Source organism: Triticum dicoccoides, chromosome 1B (genome assembly GCF_002162155.2).
Source record: "Triticum dicoccoides isolate Atlit2015 ecotype Zavitan chromosome 1B, WEW_v2.0, whole genome shotgun sequence".
NCBI classification, from domain to species: domain Eukaryota; kingdom Viridiplantae; phylum Streptophyta; class Magnoliopsida; order Poales; family Poaceae; genus Triticum; species Triticum dicoccoides.
Genome location: NC_041381.1, coordinates 618559316 through 618577872, shown reverse-complemented (window position 1 = coordinate 618577872; position 18557 = coordinate 618559316). Strand labels below are relative to the sequence as shown.

Genomic DNA, 18557 nt, shown 5'->3' with positions numbered 1-18557 from the left:
CTATAGCCCGTGACAATTCTTTGTGGCATAAGCTCATTCTTATCATTAGGAACAACAGTAATACCTCCTTTCTTAGGGACACAATGAACATGACTTACCCATCTACTATTAGCTATAGGATAGATTATACCTGCTTCCAGAAGTTTCAATATTTACGTTCTTACCACTTCTTTCATTTTCGGTTAACCGACATTGGTGATCAACAACCGGTTTAGCATCAGGTATTTAGGTTCCATATTAATCTTGTGCTGACATAGAGTGGGACTAATGCCCATAAGATCATGAAGAGTATATCCCATAGCAGCCTTGTGCTTCCTTAGAACTTTCAATAATCTTTCTTCTTCATGTTCTAAAAGGTTAGCACTAATAATAACATGATATATCTTCTTTTCATCAAGATAAGCATATTTTAGAGTGTCTGGCAATTGTTTTAATTCAAACAAAGGACCACCTTTAGGTGGAGGAGGACCTCCTAGAGTTTCAATAGGAAAATGGTGTAAGCAGAGGTTTTTGTTCAAAAAAGATTCTATCTATTTCATTTCTTTCACGCATATGCAAATCATTTTCATGGTCTAGCAAATATTGTTCCAGAGGATCAGTAGGAGGTACAACAATAGAAGCAAGACCAACAATCTCATCCTTATTAGGCAAATCTTTCTTATGAGGTTGTTTACTAAACTTGGAAAAATTAAATTCATGAGATTCATCACCAAAGCTGACACCGACATTTTGTTTCTCACAATCTATTTTGGCATTGATGGTGTTCAAGAAAGGCCTACCAAAAATAATGGGACAAAAGTCATCTTGTGGGGAGCTAAGAACAAGAAAATCAGTAGGGTAGTTTATTTTCCCAACAAGACTTCAACATCTCTCAGAATCCCAATTGGTGATATAGTATCTCTATTAGCAAGTTTAATAGTGACATCTATGCCTTCTATTTCAGCATGTGTTATTTCATCTTTAATTTCTTGATATAAGGAGAAAGGAATAGCACTCACACTAGCACCTAGGTCACATAACCCATGATAACAATTATCTCCTATCTTAACTGAGACGACAGGCATGCCAACAACTGGTCTATGTTTATCTTTTCCTTCGGGTTTGGCAATTCTAGAAGCTTCACCACAAAAGTAAATAACATGCCCATCAATATTATCAACTAAGAGATCTTTAACCATAGCAACACTAGGTTCAACCCTAACTTGTTCAGGTGGTTTGAGTGTTCTAACATAACTTTCGTTAACCACAATTGAAGCTTTAGCATGTTCCTTCACCCTAACAGGAAAAGGTTTTTTTTAATATAAGCAGTGGGAAGAACTGGATCAACATTGTAAATAATGGTTTCTTCTTTAGATTTTACCGATTCTTTAATTGGTGGGTGATATTTAAACCACTTCTCCTTAGGGAGATCAACATGAGTAGCAAAAGATTCACAGAAGGATGCTACTATCTCAGAGTCAAGTCCATATTTAGTGTTAAACTTTTGAAAAGCTTTGGTATTCATAAAAGATTTAACACAATCAAACTTAGGTTTAATACCTGACTCTTTACCTTCGTCGAGTTCCCAATCTTCAGAGTTGCATTTAATTCTTTCTAAAAGATTCCATCAAAATTCAGTAGTTTTCTTCATAAAAGAACCAGTACAAGAAGTATCGAGCATGGATTGATCATTACGAGAAAGCCGAGAATAAAAATTCTGAATAATAATTTCTCTCTGGAGCTCATGATTGGGGCATGAATATAACATTGACTTAAGACTCCCGCAAGCTAGAGTGATACTTTCTCCTTCACAAGGACAAAAATTATATATATAATTCTGATCACGATGAACTAGATGCATAGGATAAAATTTCTGATGAAATTCCAATTTCAAACGGTTCTAGTTCCAAGATCCAATATCATCGCATAGCCTATACCATGTCAATGTTTTTCCCTTCAAAGATAAAGGGAAAACCTTCTTCTTAGCTTCATCTCCGGGCAGACCTGCAAGCTTAAACAATCTGTAAATTTCATCCACATATATCAAGTGCATATCAGGATGTTTGGTTCCATCTCCTGCATAAGGATTAGCTAGCAGTTGCTCTAACATACCTGAAGGAATTTCATATTCAATATTTTGAGTAGGTGCAGTAGGTTGAGGGGAAACTAACTGTGGTTCCGGTCGAGGTGAAGATACCCCGAACAACCCCTCAAATGATTGTTTTCCATAGTAGCAAGTGGCAATAAATTTCAGCACGTAGTAATAATGTTTCCTTACCAATTTCCACTTACCAAGAGCGCTTCACTCCCCGGCAACGGCACTAGAAAATAGCCTTGATGACCCACAAGTATATGGGGTCAATTGTAGCCTTTTCGATAAGTAAGAGTGTCGAACCCTGATGTCTGCTAGAACTACGTCGGTATTTCCCCAAAGAAGAAGGGACGATGCAGTATAGCGACGATAGGTATTTCCCTCAGTGATGAGACCAAGGTTATCGAACCAGTAGGAGAACCTTCTCACACCACATAAACAACACCTGCACACAAATAAAAAATACTCGCAACCCAACATGTTAAAGGGGTTGCCAATCCCTTCTGGGTACGGCGCCTCAAGATAGGCAAACAACGTGAGGTAAAAGTGGTAGATAGGATAAATAGATCGCAGAACAAATAAATTGCAGCAAGGTATTTTTGTATTTTTGGTTTAATAGATCTGAAAATAAATGCAAAGGAAAATAGATCGCAAAGGCAAATATGATGAAAAGAGACCCGGGGGCCGTAGGTTTCATTGGTGGCTTCTCTCGAGAAAAGTAGCAAACGGTGGGAAAACAATTACTGTTGCGCAATTGATAGAACTTCAAATAATCATGACGATATCCAGGCAATGATCATTATATAGGCATCACGTCCAAGATTAGTAGACCGACTCCTGCCTGCATCTACTACTATTACTCCACACATCGACTGCTATCCAACATGCATCTAGTGTATTAAGTTCATGAGAAAACGGAGTAATACAATAAGAACGATGACATGATGCAGACGAGATACGTTTATCTATTGCAGAGACATAGATCTCACCTTGTTACCCTTAATAGCAATGATACATACGTGTCGGTTCCCCTTTTGTCACTGGGACCAAGCACCATAAGATCGAACCCACTACAAAGCACCTCTTCCCATTGCAAGATAAATAGATCAAGTTGGCCAAACAAAACCCAAATATTGGATAAGAAATACGAGGCTATAAGCAATCATGCATATAAGAGATCAAAGAAGACTCAAATAACTTTCATGGATGAAAAAATAGATCTGATCATAAACTCAAAGTTCATCGGATCCCAACAAACACACCGCAAAAAGACTTACATCATATGGATCTCCAAGAGACCATTGTATTGATAATCAAGAGAGAGAGAGAGAGAGAGAGAGAGAGAGAGAGGAAGCCATCTAGCTACTAACTACGGACCCGTAGGTCTACAGAGAACTACTCACGCATCATAGGAGAGGCACCAATGGAAGTGGTGAACCCCTCCATGATGGTGTCTAGATTGGATCTGGTGGTTCTGGACTCTGCGGTAGCTGGAATTGATTTTTGTCGACTCCCCTAGGGTTTCTGGAATATTTGGGTATTTATAGAGCAAAGAGGCGGTTCAGGGGGCACCCGAGGTGGGCAGCACCCACCAGGGCGCGCTTGGGCCTCCTGGCACGCCCTGGTGGGTGCTGCTCCCCTCGAGCAGCCCCCTAGGTGCTTCCTTGGCCCACTGGTTTTCTTCTGGCCTAAAAGAAATCCTCCAGGAGTTTCATTGCGTTTGGACTCCGTTTGATATTGATTTCATGCGATGTAAAAAACATGCAGAAAACAGCAACTGGCACTGGGCACTATGTCAATAGGTTAGTACCAAAAAAATGGTATAAAATGACTATAAAATGATTGTAAAACATCCAAGAATGATAATATAACAACATGGAACAATAAAAAATTATAGATATGTTGGATACGTATCAAACCCAATGGGGAGCAGAAGGAAATGACAAGTGGTTTTCAGCAAGGTATTGTGTGCAAGTGATAAAATTGTAAGTAGCGAAGTAGTTTGATAGCAAGATAATTTGTAACGAGCAAGTAACAAAAGTAGTAAGAAAGGTGCAGCAAGGTAGCCCAATCCTTTTGAGGCAAAGGACATGCCAAAACGGTTTCTTACAATAAGCAAAGTATTCTTGAGGGTACACGGAAATTTCATCTAGTCACTTTCATCAAGTTGGCTTAATTCATGTTCGGTACTTTGATAATTTGATAAGTGGGTGGACCGGTGCTTAGGTGCTGTTCTTACTTGAACAAACCTCCTACTTATGATTAACCCTCTCGCAAGCATCCGCAACTACGAGAAAAGTATTAAGAATAAATTCTAACCATAGCATTAAACTTTTGGATCCAATCGGTCCCTTACAAAATTGCACATTAACTGGGGTTTAAGCTTCTGTCACTCTCGCAATCCACCATCTAATAACTACTCCACAATGCATTCCCTTAGGCCCAAATACGGTGAAGTGTCATGTAGTCGACGTTCACATGACACCACTAAGAGAATGGCAACATACATATCATCAAAATATCAAACACATATCAAGTTCACATGATTACTTGCAACATGATTTCTCCTGTGACCTCAAGAACGAAAGTAACTACTCACAAATGATAAAAATGCTCAAGATCAGAGGGGTATTAAATAGCATAATGGATCTGAACATATAATCTTCCACCAAATAAACCATATAGTAATCAACTACAATATGTAATCAACACTACTAGTCACCCACAAGCACCAATCTATAGTTTTGGTACAAAGATTGAACACAAGAGATGAACTAGGGTTTGAGAGGAGTTGGTGTTGTGAAGATGTTGATGAAGATAGCCCTCCCCAAGATGGGAGAGTTGTTGGTGATGATGATGACGATGATTCCCCCCTCCGGGAGCGAAGTTCCCCCCGCGGAATCACTCCGCCGGAGGGCAAAAGTGCTGCTGCCCAAGTTCCGCCTCGATGCGGCGACGCTTCAACCCGATGTCCTCCCTTGGTTTTTTCTAGGTCAAAATGACATATATACCAGAAGATGGGCACCAGAGGTGGGCCGAGGAGGGCAACACCCACCAGGGCGTGCTTGGGCCTCCTGGCGCGCCCAGGTGGGTTGTGCCCACCTGGTGGTCCTCCTCTGGTACTTATTTGCTCCAATATTTATTAATATTCCATAAAAAATCCTTGGGAAGTTTCAGCTCATTTGGAGTTGTGCAGAATAGGTAGCTTGATGTAGCTTTTTCAGGCCCAGATTTCTAGCTGCTGGAATTCTCCCCCTTGGTGCATACCTTGGATATTATGAGAGAAAAGGCATTAGAATTACTCCAAAAAAGCATTATTATACAATAAGACAACATAAATAATAGTAGAAAAAATGATGCAAAATGGACGTATCATTGTTCCTAAAGGAGATGATCTTAGCGGGAGGAAAATACTTGGAAATAAAAGCATCTTTACACTTATCCCAAGAATCAATACTATTTTTAGGCAAAGATGAAAACCAAGTTTTAGCACGATCTCGTAGTGAGAACAGAAATAGCTTCAATTTAACAATATCATTATCCACAACTTTTTTCTTTTGCATATCGCGTATCTCAAGGAAAGTATTTAGAGAGATGCAACATCTTCATTAGGACTACCAGAAAATTGTTCTTTCGTAACAAGATTCAACAAAGTGGCATTAATTTCATAATATTCCGCACTAGTGGCCGGAGCAATCGGATTACTAATAAAATCATTGTTATTAGTGTTGAAAAATCACACAACTTGGTATTTTCTTGATACATCATGGCAAAGCAAGCAATTTAGCGCACAAGCAAATAAAAAGGCAAATATTTTTTTGTTTCTCTGAAAACGTTTTAGAAGTGGAGGAGATGAAAATGAGAGGCAAATGGCCAATAATGTAAGTGCAAGAGATGACAGTCTATGATAGGTACTTGGTAGGCTTGATATATATCCTCCCCAGCAACGACGCCAAAAACTCTTCCTGCTACTTCTTGAGCTTGCGTTGGTTTTTCCCTTCAAGAGGAAAGGGTGATGCAGCAAAATAGAGATAAGTATTTCCCTTAGTTAATAACCAAGGTATCAATCCAGTAGGAGGAACACCCAAGTCTCCAATAGTTGCACATACACAAACAAATACATACTTGCACCCAATGCGAAAAGGGGTTGTCAATCCCTTCACGGTTAACTGCAAGGATGAGATCTGATAGAGATAGGTATAAAAGATAAATAAAAGTGCAAAATAAGGTAAAGGTAAATAAATTGCAACAAGGTATTTTTTGTGTTTTTGGTTTTATAGATCTGAAAATATATGATGAGAAATAGACCCGGGGCCATATTTTTCACTAGAGGCTTCTCTCTTGAAAGAACACATATGATGGAAAAACAAATTACTGTTGAGCAATTGGTAGAAAAGCGCAAAATTATGACGATATCCAAGGCAATGATCATGCATATAGGCATCACGTCCGTGACAAGTAGACCGACTCCTGCCTGCATCTACTACTATTACTCCACACATAGACCGCTATCCAACATGCATCTAGTGTATTAAGTTAACAAGAACGGAGTAACGCCTTAAGCAAGATGACATGATGTAGAGGGATAGATCCAAGCAATATGGTATAAACCCCATTTTTATCCTTAATGGCAACAATACAAATATGTGCCTCGCTACCCCTACTGTCACTAGGTGAAGACACCGCAAGATTGAACCCATCACAAAGCACCTCTCCCATTGCAAGATAAATCAGTCTAATTGTCCAAACCAAATCAATAGATCGGAGAGAAATAAAAAAGCAATCTTAATCATGCATAAAAGAGTTCAGAGAAGACTCAAATAATATTCATAGATAATCTGATCATAAATCCACAATTCATCGAATCTCAACAAACGCACCGCAAAAGAACATTACATCAGATAGACTCCAAGAACATCGAGGAGAACATTGTATTGAAGATCAAAGAGAGAGGAGAAGCCATCTCGCTACTAGCTATGGACCCGTAGGTCTATGATAAACTACTCACACATAATCGAAAGGGCAACAAGGTTGATGTAGAATCCCTCCATGACCGAATCCCCTCCGGTAGAGTGATAGAAAAGGCTCCAAGATGGGATCTCACGAGAACATAAGCTTGCGGCAGCGGAAAAGTATTTTTGGTGTGCCTTCTGGTATACGGGGAATATTTGGGTATTTTTGGAGCCGAGATTAGGGTTAGAGGTGCCATGGTGGGCCCACAAGCTCATAGGGCGTCCCTACGGCGCGCCTGGTGAGCTTGTGGCTCATTCATGGCTCTCCTGGCCTCCTCCCAAAGTTTTCTAGGTGCCTTCTGGCCCAAGAAAAATCATCAAAAGTTTTGTTTCGTTTGGACTCCGTTTGATATTGATTTTCTGTGAAAGACAAAAATAAGGAAAAAACAGCAACTGACACTGGGCACTAGGTTAATAGGTTAATCCCAAAACTGATATAATATAGCATAATAATGCATATAAAACATTCGAATGGATAATATAATAGCATGGAACAATAAAAAATTATAAATACACCGGAGACATATCAAAGGTTTACTAAAATAATAATGATTGCCCATGTGTGTTTATTAAGAAATCTAAAAATGGATTTTGTATTATTTCTGTGTATGTGGATGATCTAAATATCATTGGGACTACACAAGAATTACATGAGGCAAGTAATCATCTTAAAACGGAGTTTGAGGTCAAAGATCTACGTAAGACTAAATTTAGTTTGGGCTTACAACTTGAACATCTCCCTTTGAGAATTGTCTGCTTATATCCAAAAGATTCTTGAGAAATTTCATATGGATAAAGCATGTCCACCGAAAACATAAATGGTAAAGACCGAATTTAGACCTAAGGGTGATGATGAAGAGATATTAGGACTTGAGTTTCCTTACCTCAGTGCTATTGGAGCACTAGTGTATCTAGCAAACTGCACCATGCCAGATATATCGTTTGCAGTAAATTTATTGGCTAGATTCTGTGCATCACCAACAAAGAGGCATTGAGTTGGTGTGAAGAACATTTTTAGATATCTTCAAGGCACCAAAGATCTTGGTTTGTTCTATCAAAAAAAATCAGGATAAGACCATGGTCGCATATTTTGATGCTGGATACTTATCTGATCCAAATAATGATAGATCACAGACTGGTTTTGTCTTCTTGAGTGGAGGTACAACCATAGAAAAATGAAATAGAAAATATTCCGAGATGGCAAATATTCAGAGATGACTATGAAAACACCTCTTTGGATCCTCGAATTGAAAGAGAGATTGAGAGGGATCAAGAATCCTAATTCTGGGTATTTGGAATGGATCCAATTCTATTGAGTCTGACTCATAGTGATCATTTCTCTTTAGCAAAGAATGACCTTGGTTATCAAAGAATTGAACAACCGGGATCCATTTACTTATGATACCTAGTTGGCATTGATAACAAGGATCTAATGACAAAACAAACTCTGGTGGTTACATCCACGAATCATTCTAAAATTATTGCTTTGTTTGAAACATGATGTAAATGTGTATGGCTTCGCAAAATAATATTTTTTATTGAAAATTCAAGTGGGATTGGATCATTGGAATCAACCGCCATTATCTATGAAGATAATTATGGATGTATTACACAGATGAAACAAGTTATATAAAGAGTAATATCACAAAGCATATTTCTCCTAAATTATTTTATCCCCATGAGTTACAACAAACTAGAGATAAGTATTTTGCAAAAGAAGTCATGTGATAATCATGTTGATTTGTTTACAAATTCATCGTCAAGTTCTTTAATTGAGAAGTATATCAATGAAATTGGTATGAAACGACTTCGAGATTTGCAAAGTTCAGGGGTAGTGTATCCTTGAATGATAATCTGTTTGTGATCCTTGGGTCTTTGATATTGCACTCTTTTCCTTTATAAGTTTTTCTTGAATGGTTTCTTATGGAAGGTTTTAATGAGGTAATAGTAATGCATGCATTACGATATGCCATTTTCTCCTTATTTTTCCAGTGAATTTTTTGAAGGTGTTCTTGATGGTATATTGTACATACCTCCTTATATTTTTCCTACAGGATTTTTGGAGGGGGCTGATCAAGATGTTGATGACGATGTTTACAAAAATCATTGAAACAGGGATTAGGAAGAATGCTAGGATTAATTAATTAGTTTAATTAAAGGAAATCCCTGCTTAGCAAAACCAACATAGGGTTTCTCTTCCGACGGATCGCGTCCTAATATGACAGACGCGTCCTTCTAATCCCATCTCTTGTAATGATCGCGTATGTGCGACGCGTCCCTTCCGGGAATATAAATCCGGACATCATCACAATCAATCAACAGCGATTGTTATTATTCGTTACTGTTTCTTTACAATAACAAATGGCTATAACTTATTGCGCAAAACAACATCAGCGTAACTTTGAATACGGACTAGTTATTCGCAAAAAACAAAAGAAGAATACGGACAACTTAGACTTGACAGAACTGCAAACCTTTAGATGGTTGGCCACTGATCTTAGGCGTGCCAAAAGACCACGCCAGTTTCAAATATAAGAGCTGTTGTTCGTTTGTATAACAAAAGCTGCTGTGGTGTAGTGGTTATCACGTCAGTCTTACACACTGAAGGTCTCCGGTTCGATCCCGGGTAGCAGCAATTTTTTATCAATCTCTTCCATCTTTTCCCGTACTGTAACTGCACAACATCTCACGACTCTTTTTGGTCACGCTGCGATCTCACGATTCTTTCTAGTTGCGACGAAATTTCTGTTGTTCCAACAAACATTTTTCGGCATGCCAACCCTTCAACTGGGAAGAGAGACTGTTGGTTCAGCAGCTGCAGAGTCACGGTAGCACAACACTAGTGAACCTTCAGGCACACCGTCGCGTCAACCGAGAGAGAGGAGGGGTGGTTAAAATGGCGATGAGGGGCGGCGGGCGGGCGCGGCAGAACGCGATCCGGTCGGGCATCGTGGTGCTGGGCGCCGCAGCCTTCGCCTACCTCTCCTACCGCGTCGGCTTCAAGCCCTACCTCGACCGCGCCCAGGAGGCCATGGACTCCCAAATCCACAGCTCCGACCACGCCGCAGCCGCCGCCGCGGCCGCCGCTTCCGCCTCCGCCTCCTGGGAGGACCAGACTGGTCACCCGGAGGGCGACGGCGGCCTCGCGCCGTCCAGGGACCCGGCCACCGTGCTCCGCGACTGACGCGCCGTCCAGGGGCTTCCGCGGCAGCTTGGCTTGTTGTGGCATTTCGCCGAACAGGTTGTAAGCGGATAATAAAATGTACTAGAACTGTTTTTCGCACTGGAATTCTCCCTACTGTTATCGCTGGTATGGTTTCAAAGTATTTTAATCTGTGCCTGGTTCTATCATCATGCTCTTATTAGTTCATTGAAAACTCACCTGCGCTGCAAATGCCTGCCCTGCTCACACATGTAGCCTGATGTGAACATGCTGAAAATACGATTGATGGCTCTAGTTGACCAGGCAGTTTTCAGATCAAATGGCTGTGCAAATTACAGGACCACGAAGCGGAGTATCTTCTAGATTACAGCGACATTGTCAGATTTGTGTGATCCTAATGGCAAAATCTCATCTTCTTGTTGCCTCAGGTTCTTGTTCCGACTTACTCACGATAGCGATTAATCCGCTACCATTACAATTTTGTGTGATGTAGAGATTTGGTTCTTCAGGAACTTGAAGAGAGAATAGGTCTAAATGATTAAGCATCACTCTCCCTGCAGTTAGTGCCTAGACTTGTTTTGTTCGAGCCCTTTATGCAGGGTCGACAGACTGGGAATGGGAGCACAAGCAAAACAGTGGTTCGAGAGTTGCTGCAGACAGAGCAAACATGCCAAACTCCAACAGAGCTAGTGATTTGATTTCAGATTTCACTGAATTATCAGCAAATCGCACACTTGCTCTATCGATTCTTATTAAACTAGCACAATGGGCGTGCATCGCAACGAGAACCGCTAGAAGGCGAGGTATGCCACTGGGTTAGGAAATCATCGGAAGATGTTTGCGTCCTATGACTGTTATGTGGTTCCAACGATTAGAAAAGAGAACAAGAATATGAGGGCCAAATTGCAGAATGTGAGGCGTTCGAGCATCCAAAGTGACCATTGATATGACAAAATGTGGTCCGAATTGCTTGTGACATTTAAAGCGTGAGACGACATTTCAAATTTTGAAACTGGGCAAGGTGGGGCATTAGAGAGGAAACAAAGCAACGACGACGACGGTCGGATAGGAGGGTGAGGCCTTCTGTAACTTTGGCTCATTGCAGACACCGATTTGCTTAGGGGCAGGGATAAAACTTGTCAGATATGCGAAGTTGAGGGTGTGACTTCTGATTTTGAAGTTGAGACATGGACTTATCTCTTTTTATACATAAAAAGAATCACATTCTTGGCCACTCTAAGACAACCGAGATATATGTGGGTGAATCGAGATGCCAAACCACATAGTCTCGTTTGTCTAGATGGCCAATTGAGCTAAATAATGTGCCACTTTATTTGACTATCTCTGATCATCTTGTGCTTTGCCTTGCACTTTTTTGCGTTTGACAGATCACAACCATAATTGAGCCCACCCACCTTGATCTTCAGAGTCTACTATTTGTGCCAGTGTCGAGTAGTCGGGAGGAAAATGAACTAGCAACATGTTCTAGACAAAAATATCTCTTTTCTAGAGAATTTTTTCAATGCTTCTAATAAATAAATAAATGTCAGCATTGCTGATTAAAAATCATTCTACCAGCACTAAAATAAATAGTTTATCCATCTACTTCGACAAAATTGTTGATTAAAGAGGGGATGAACACGATCTCCCCGAGACATTATTCTCGATCGCCATACTCCCCCGACTCCCCGACTCCCGTGTCGTCCACCCCGCGGGCGACCCGGGAGGGCGCCGTCGCCGCCTAGGGGTTCCCTTCCCCGCTGCCCTTCTCCTCGCCGCCATCGATGGGCGCCACCGGGCAAAGCCCTCGTGGCGTTGGCGGCTGAGGGAGTTTCGGACTAAGGGGTGTCCGGATAGCCGAACTATCATCATCGGCCGGACTCCAAGACTATGAAGATACAAGATTGAAGACTTCGTCCCGTGTCCGGATGGGACTTTCCTTAGCGTGGAAGGCAAGCTTGGCGATACGGATATGTAGATCTCCTACCTTTGTAACCGACTCTGTGTAACCCTAGCCCTCTCCGGTGTCTATATAAACCGGATGGCCTTAGTCCATAGGACAAACAACAATCATACCATAGGCTAGCTTCTAGGGTTTAGCCTCCTTGATCTCGTGGTAGATCTACTCTTGTAATCCACATCATCAATATTAATCAAGCAGGACGTAGGGTTTTACCTCCATCAAGAGGGCCCGAACCTAGGTAAAAACATCGTGTCCCTCGTCTCCTGTTACCATCCGCCTAGACGCACAGTTCGGGACCCCCTACCCGAGATCCGCCGGTTTTGACACCGGCATTGGTGTTTTCATTGAGAGTTCCTCTGTGTCGTCACCGATAGGCTCGATGGCTTCTTCGATCATCATCAACAACGCAGTCCAGGGTGAGACCTTCCTCCCCGGACAGATCTTCGTATTCGGCGGCTTTGCACTGCGGGTCAATTCGCTTGGCCATCTAGAGCAGATCGAAAGCTACGCCCCTGGCCGTCAGGTCAGATTTGGAAGTTTGAACTTCACGGCTGACATCCGTGGGGACTTGATCTTCAACGGATTTGAGCCACAGCCGAGCGTGCCGCACTGTCACGTCGGGCATGATTTAGCTCTGCCGTCGGACAGTACCCTAGAGGCCGCACTCGAGCCCGCTCCGATCCTCAATTCGGAGTCGGCCGCGCAGATCGAGGATGGATGCCTAGACACCGCATCGGGGGCTGCAACCTCTACGACGATAGAGCCGAACACTGACTTTGTCCCTCATAAAGCTCGTGACTCCAAGGTGCCGGACTCCTCGCCGGACTCCGAACCTCCCGCGCCCGCCCTGATCGAATCAGATTGGGCGCCGATCATGGAGTTCACCGCAACGGACGTCTTTCAACACTCACCTTTTGGCGACATCTTGAGTTCGCTAAAATATCTCTCGTTATCAGGAGAGCCCTGGCCGAACTGCGGTCAGGACGGTTGGGATGCGGACGGCGAAGAAATTCAAAGCCCACCCACCACCCACTTGGTAGCCGCTGTCGATGATTTAACCGACATGCTAGACTACGACTCCGAGGACATCGACGGTATGGACGACGATGCCGGAGATGACCAAGAACCAGCGCCCACTGGGCACTGGACAGCCACCTCATCGTATGACATATACATGGTGGATATCCCAAAAGATGGGAATGGCGAAGGAACAGAGGAGGATGACCCCTCCAAAAAGCAGCCCAAGCGCCGGCATCAGCGGCGCCGCTCTAAATCCCGCCACAGCAAGAATGAAGACTCCGGCACCGGAGACAAGAATACACCGGACAGTGCCGAAGACAACCCGCTCCAGCAAGATGCAGCGCAGGAGGACGGAGACGCCAGCCCTCATGAGAGAGCGGCAGAAGAAGAGGTAGAGGATTATATGCCTTCCTCCGGAGACAAAGCAAGCCTCGACGACGATGAATTCGTCGTGCCTGAGGATCCCGTCGAACAAGAGCGTTTTAAACGCAGGCTTATGGCCACGGCGAACAACCTCAAGAAAAAGCAGCAACAGCTTAGAGCTGATCAGGATCTGCTAGCCGACAGATGGACGGAAGTCCTCGCGGCGAAAGAGCATGAGCTCGAACGCCCCTCCAAAAGCTACCCTAAACGCATGCTGCTCCCCCGATTAGAGGAGGAGGCTTACGAACCCGCATTACCAGGAGACAATACGGCTGACCGACCACCCCGTGGTCGCGACAGAGTGGCCTCTAGGCCCTTCACCAGACCCGTACCCCGGCATCGCTCGAAAAGCACACGGCCACAGGGGAACACTCCGGACTTGCGAGATATATTGGAGGACAAGGCAAGACAATCAAGATCGATCTATGGATCGCGTGGGCGTCCCACGATACGTGACGACAATCGTCGCGCCGGACACAGTAAGACCGGCCGGGCCGAACAAAATAGACCAAGCTCCCTTGAGCTCCGTCGTGATATCGCCCAGTACAGAGGCGCCGCACACCCACTATGCTTCACAGATGAAGTAATAGATCATCAAATCCCCGAAGGGTTTAAACCCGTCAATATTGAATCCTACGATGGCACAACAGACCCCGCGGTTTGGATTGAAGACTATCTCCTTCACATCCACATGGCCCGCGGTGACGATCTTCACGCCATCAAATACCTCCCCCTCAAGCTTAAAGGACCAGCCCGACATTGGCTCAACAGCTTGCCAGCAGAGTCAATTGGGAGTTGGGAGGACCTGGAAGCCGCATTCCTCGATAACTTCCAGGGCACTTATGTGCGACCACCAGACGCTGATGACCTAAGCCACATAATTCAGCAGCCAGACGAATCAGCCAGGCAATTCTGGACACGGTTCTTAACCAAGAAAAACCAAATCGTCGACTGTCCGGATGCGGAGGCCCTCGCGGCCTTCAAGCATAACATCCGCGACGAGTGGCTTGCCCGGCACCTGGGACAGGAAAAGCCGAAATCCATGGCAGCCCTCACATCACTCATGACCCGCTTCTGCGCGGGTGAAGACAGCTGGCTAGCACGTAGCAATAACCTCAGCAAAAATTCTGGCAGTCCGGACTTCAAGGACCGAAATGGCAGGCCGTGTCGCAACAAAAACAAACGCCGCATTAACGGCGATCATATTGAGGATACGGCAGTCAATGCCGGATTCAGAGGCTCTAAACCCGGTCAGCGAAAAAAGCCATTCAAAAGAACTACTCCGGGTCCGTCCAATTTGGACCGAATACTCGACCGCTTGTGCCAGATACACGGCACCCCCGAAAAGCCAGCTAACCACACCAACAGGGACTGTTGGGTATTCAAGCAGGCAGGCAAGTTAATTGCCGAAAACAATGACAAGGGGCTACATAGCAATGACGAGGACGAGACCCAACCGCCGAACAATAGAGGACAGAAGGGTTTCCCCCCACAGGTGTGGACGGTGAACATGATATACGCAACGCACATACCCAAAAGGGAGCGGAAGGGTGCACTCAGGGATGTCTACGCGATGGAGCCAGTTGCCCCAAAGTTCAATCCATGGTCCTCCTGCCCGATCACTTTTGACCGAAGGGACCACCCCACCAGCATCCGTCACGGCGGATTCGCCGCACTGGTCTTAGACCCAATCGTCGATGGATTTCACCTAACCAGAGTCCTGATGGACGGCGGCAGCAGCCTGAACCTGCTTTACCAGGATACAGTGCGCAAAATGGGCATAGACCCCTCAACGATTAAACCTACCAAAACGACCTTTAAAGGCGTTATACCAGGTGTAGAAGCCAATTGTACAGGCTCAATTACACTGGAAGTGATCTTCGGATCCCCGGATAACTTCCGAAGCGAGGAGTTAATCTTCGACATAGTCCCGTTCCGCAGCGGCTATCATGCCTTGCTCGGACGTACTGCGTTTGCAAAGTTCAATGCGGTGCAGCACTACGCATACCTCAAGCTCAAGATGCCAGGCCCTCGAGGAGTCATCACGGTCAATGGAAACACTGAACGTTCTCTCCGCACGGAGGAACATACAGCGGCTCGCGGTAGAAGTGCAATGCAGCCTCTTAAGGCAATTCTCGAGTCCGGCCTTTAAGCGGCCGGACACAGCTAAGCGCGCCCGGAGTAACTTACAACAAGACCACCTGGCACGTTCCGAGCACGCATAGCAGTGCGGCCCCAACCCCAGCTCCTGCGAAACGTTAAAGCGGGTCCTTCGCATACACCATTACGCTCTGAAGATACCATGGGCATGGGGAGAGGGGCACGACCAGGATAAACCCAGACTGCGGCTAAACCACACCAGGGGCTCTCAAGTGTGTCGTTCTTTTTTCTTTTCTTTTTACCTCTTATTTTTTACACACAGGACTCCGTTTGTCAGAGGCCCTGTCCGGCAGCAGATCTGCCGAACTCATGATGCAACAACCAGGGAAGGATAAAGGCTACAACAAATATACAGGTGGTCTCTGTTACGAGCATTTTTATACACCAATCTGCAGCCTACCCCTGGAGGGGGACATGTTTAACAGTCCCATACCTTGCTTATCGCACTATTTGTATCGTTCTGCATCCGTAGCATCACTTATTGAATAAAACAATGCAGCACCTTTTTGCTTATAATTGCATTTCCTTTTCATACATATGTTCATTCACGACATATTGCATCCGTACACTTTGGTACGGCTAATACACACCAGGGGCTTATGTTCCCCGCATTATGGTGTGATGAGTCCGAACACTTTCACAAGTGCGGCACCCCGAACTTATAGCACTATATGCATCGGCTCCGAATCATGTCTTGGGTCAGTAGTTGGGTTTGCCCGGCTCCCATGTGTTGGTACCTTACGTTCCGTTATATCGGCTAAGGTAGCACTGGGAGAACCACTGCGATTGCGCCCTAGTTGAGATGGGTTAACGCCTCAGTGGAGAAAGCTAAAACTGACCGTCATGATGAGGCGAGAGCCGGTCGCTGTTCGAGAGGTTTTTTGCGAGTCCTTAAAGACTTATGCCGCTTAGAGCGAGGAGCCGGATACTGCCCGGCCAAGGCGTGGATAGCGCCCCAAATTCGGCCTTCCGAAGACTAGGGGCTTCACCCAAATTTAAAATTATAGAATTCTATGGCTAAGTGAGAGTGTTCAAGCATTATAAGTCCGGTTGCCTTGTTCGATGTGTCGAACGCCTCCCTCGATGGACCCAAAAATGGGAACAAGAGCGCTCGAGTTTATCCCGAACACCCCAGCACTCATGGCATGGGGGCTGAACCCGACGACTTGCCATCTCTCAGATTTGATAAACAGCCGCACAGAAGGTAATATTTTAAATTAACAAGCGTTGCTTAGCGCATATGAACCAAGTTTTCAGCGCACAGGATAACAAAATGCGAGTCTACTCAAATATTACATCTTTGGAGCACTCACCCGCAATAGTGCGGGCGCCCTTCAGCACACTCTTATAATACATCTCGGGTGTGCGATGCTCCTTGCCCTCTGGTGGCGGGTCCGTCACGAGCTTCTGGGCATCCATCTTGCCCCAGTGCACCTTTGCGCGGGCAAGGGCCCTGCGGGCACCTTCAATACAAGCGGAATGCTTGATGACTTCAACCCACAGGCACGCATCCACCAGCCGCCGCACTAGGCTGAAGTAGCTCCCAGGCATGGCCTCCTTTGGCCATAGCCGAACTATGAGGCCCTTCATGGCCTGTTCGTCCGCCTTGTGGAGCTCGACCAGCTGTTTCAGCTGGTCGCTAAGGGGCACCGGATGTCCGGCCTCAGCATACTGAGACCAGAAGACCTTCTCCGTCGAGCTCCCCTCCTCGGCCCAGTAGAATGCGGCAGCATCGGACACGCTGCGAGGAAGATCTGCGAACGCTCCTGGAGAGCTCCGAATTCGGGTAAGCAACAGGTAATTAACACTCACATGCTTACTTTGCATGAAAAATGCCTTACCCGCTGCTATTTTCTTCACCGCCTCAATCTCCTGGAGGGCCTTGTAGGCTTCGGCCTTAGCGGCTTTGGCACTCTCAAGAGCCGTTGCAAGCTCAGACTCTCGAGTCTTCGAGTCACGCTCCAGGCTCTCATGTTTCTTCACGAGATCCTGGAGCTCTTGCTGTACCTCCGCCACCCGCGCCTCCTGTTTCTATCGCTCGGCGCGCTCCGCAGCCGCATTGCGTTCGGCCACGGCCACCGCCTCTTTCAGGGTCGCCACCTCGTTAGTGGCCCCTGCAATACCCAAGTTATCCTTGTCATTTTTCTTGCAACCAAATCCTTTTCTGTAAGGTACAATTTTCATAAGGTATTACTCACCTTCTTTTTCCTCGAGCTGCTTCTTGGCACGGTCGAGCTCGTTCTCGGACCGCTCGAGGTTTTCCTTCAAAGTATTGACCTCCGCAGTCAGTGCGGCGGAGGTCAGCAGCACAGCCTGCAATCCCATATTGACATATTTTCATGACTCCTGCGTTTATCTTTCTAAAGATTCTCAGTCCGGCTTTTCTTTCCGAACACCGAACCGAGCATCAGGGGCTACTGTCTATGCGGTACCATTTTACATATATTGAAATTCTTACCTCAAAGCCTGTTAGAAGGCTGCTGCAAGCTTCGGTCAGCCCGCTCTTGGCGAGCTGAACCTTCTGAATCACCGCACTCATAACAGTGCGGTGTTCCTCTTTGATGGAGGCGCCGTTGAGAGCCTCCAGCAAATTATCTAGCACCTCCGGTTGGACGGAGGCAGTCGGCGTCGCGGTCTTGCCCTTCTTACGAAGGGGTCATCCGCTGGACTCCGGAGCCACTATGGGTTCCGGGGCTGAGTCCGGTGCAAAGTCCGGGAGGTTGTCCTGCGACACCTCCGGGGCCC

General features: G+C 45.2%; 1 protein-coding gene and 1 non-coding gene across 2 annotated transcripts; both read left to right on the top strand.

The window, feature by feature from the left end:
* Nucleotides 1-9645: 9645 nt before the first annotated feature.
* Nucleotides 9646-9718, top strand: TRNAV-UAC. The gene has a single exon. It is a non-coding gene; the product is annotated as a tRNA-Val (tRNA).
* A 117-nt stretch (nucleotides 9719-9835) lies between these two features.
* Nucleotides 9836-10552, top strand: LOC119310263. Its single transcript, XM_037586069.1, has one exon. It carries the CDS (start codon nucleotides 9980-9982, stop codon nucleotides 10265-10267), a length of 288 nt encoding a protein of 95 aa, XP_037441966.1. The 5' UTR covers nucleotides 9836-9979; the 3' UTR covers nucleotides 10268-10552.
* Nucleotides 10553-18557: the final 8005 nt, after the last annotated feature.

What these genes read in the sequence shown, in the direction of transcription:
- LOC119310263 (XM_037586069.1), top strand. Translation starts at nt 9,980, where the DNA reads ATGGCGATGAGGGGCGGCGGGCGGGCGCGGCAGAACGCGATCCGGTCG.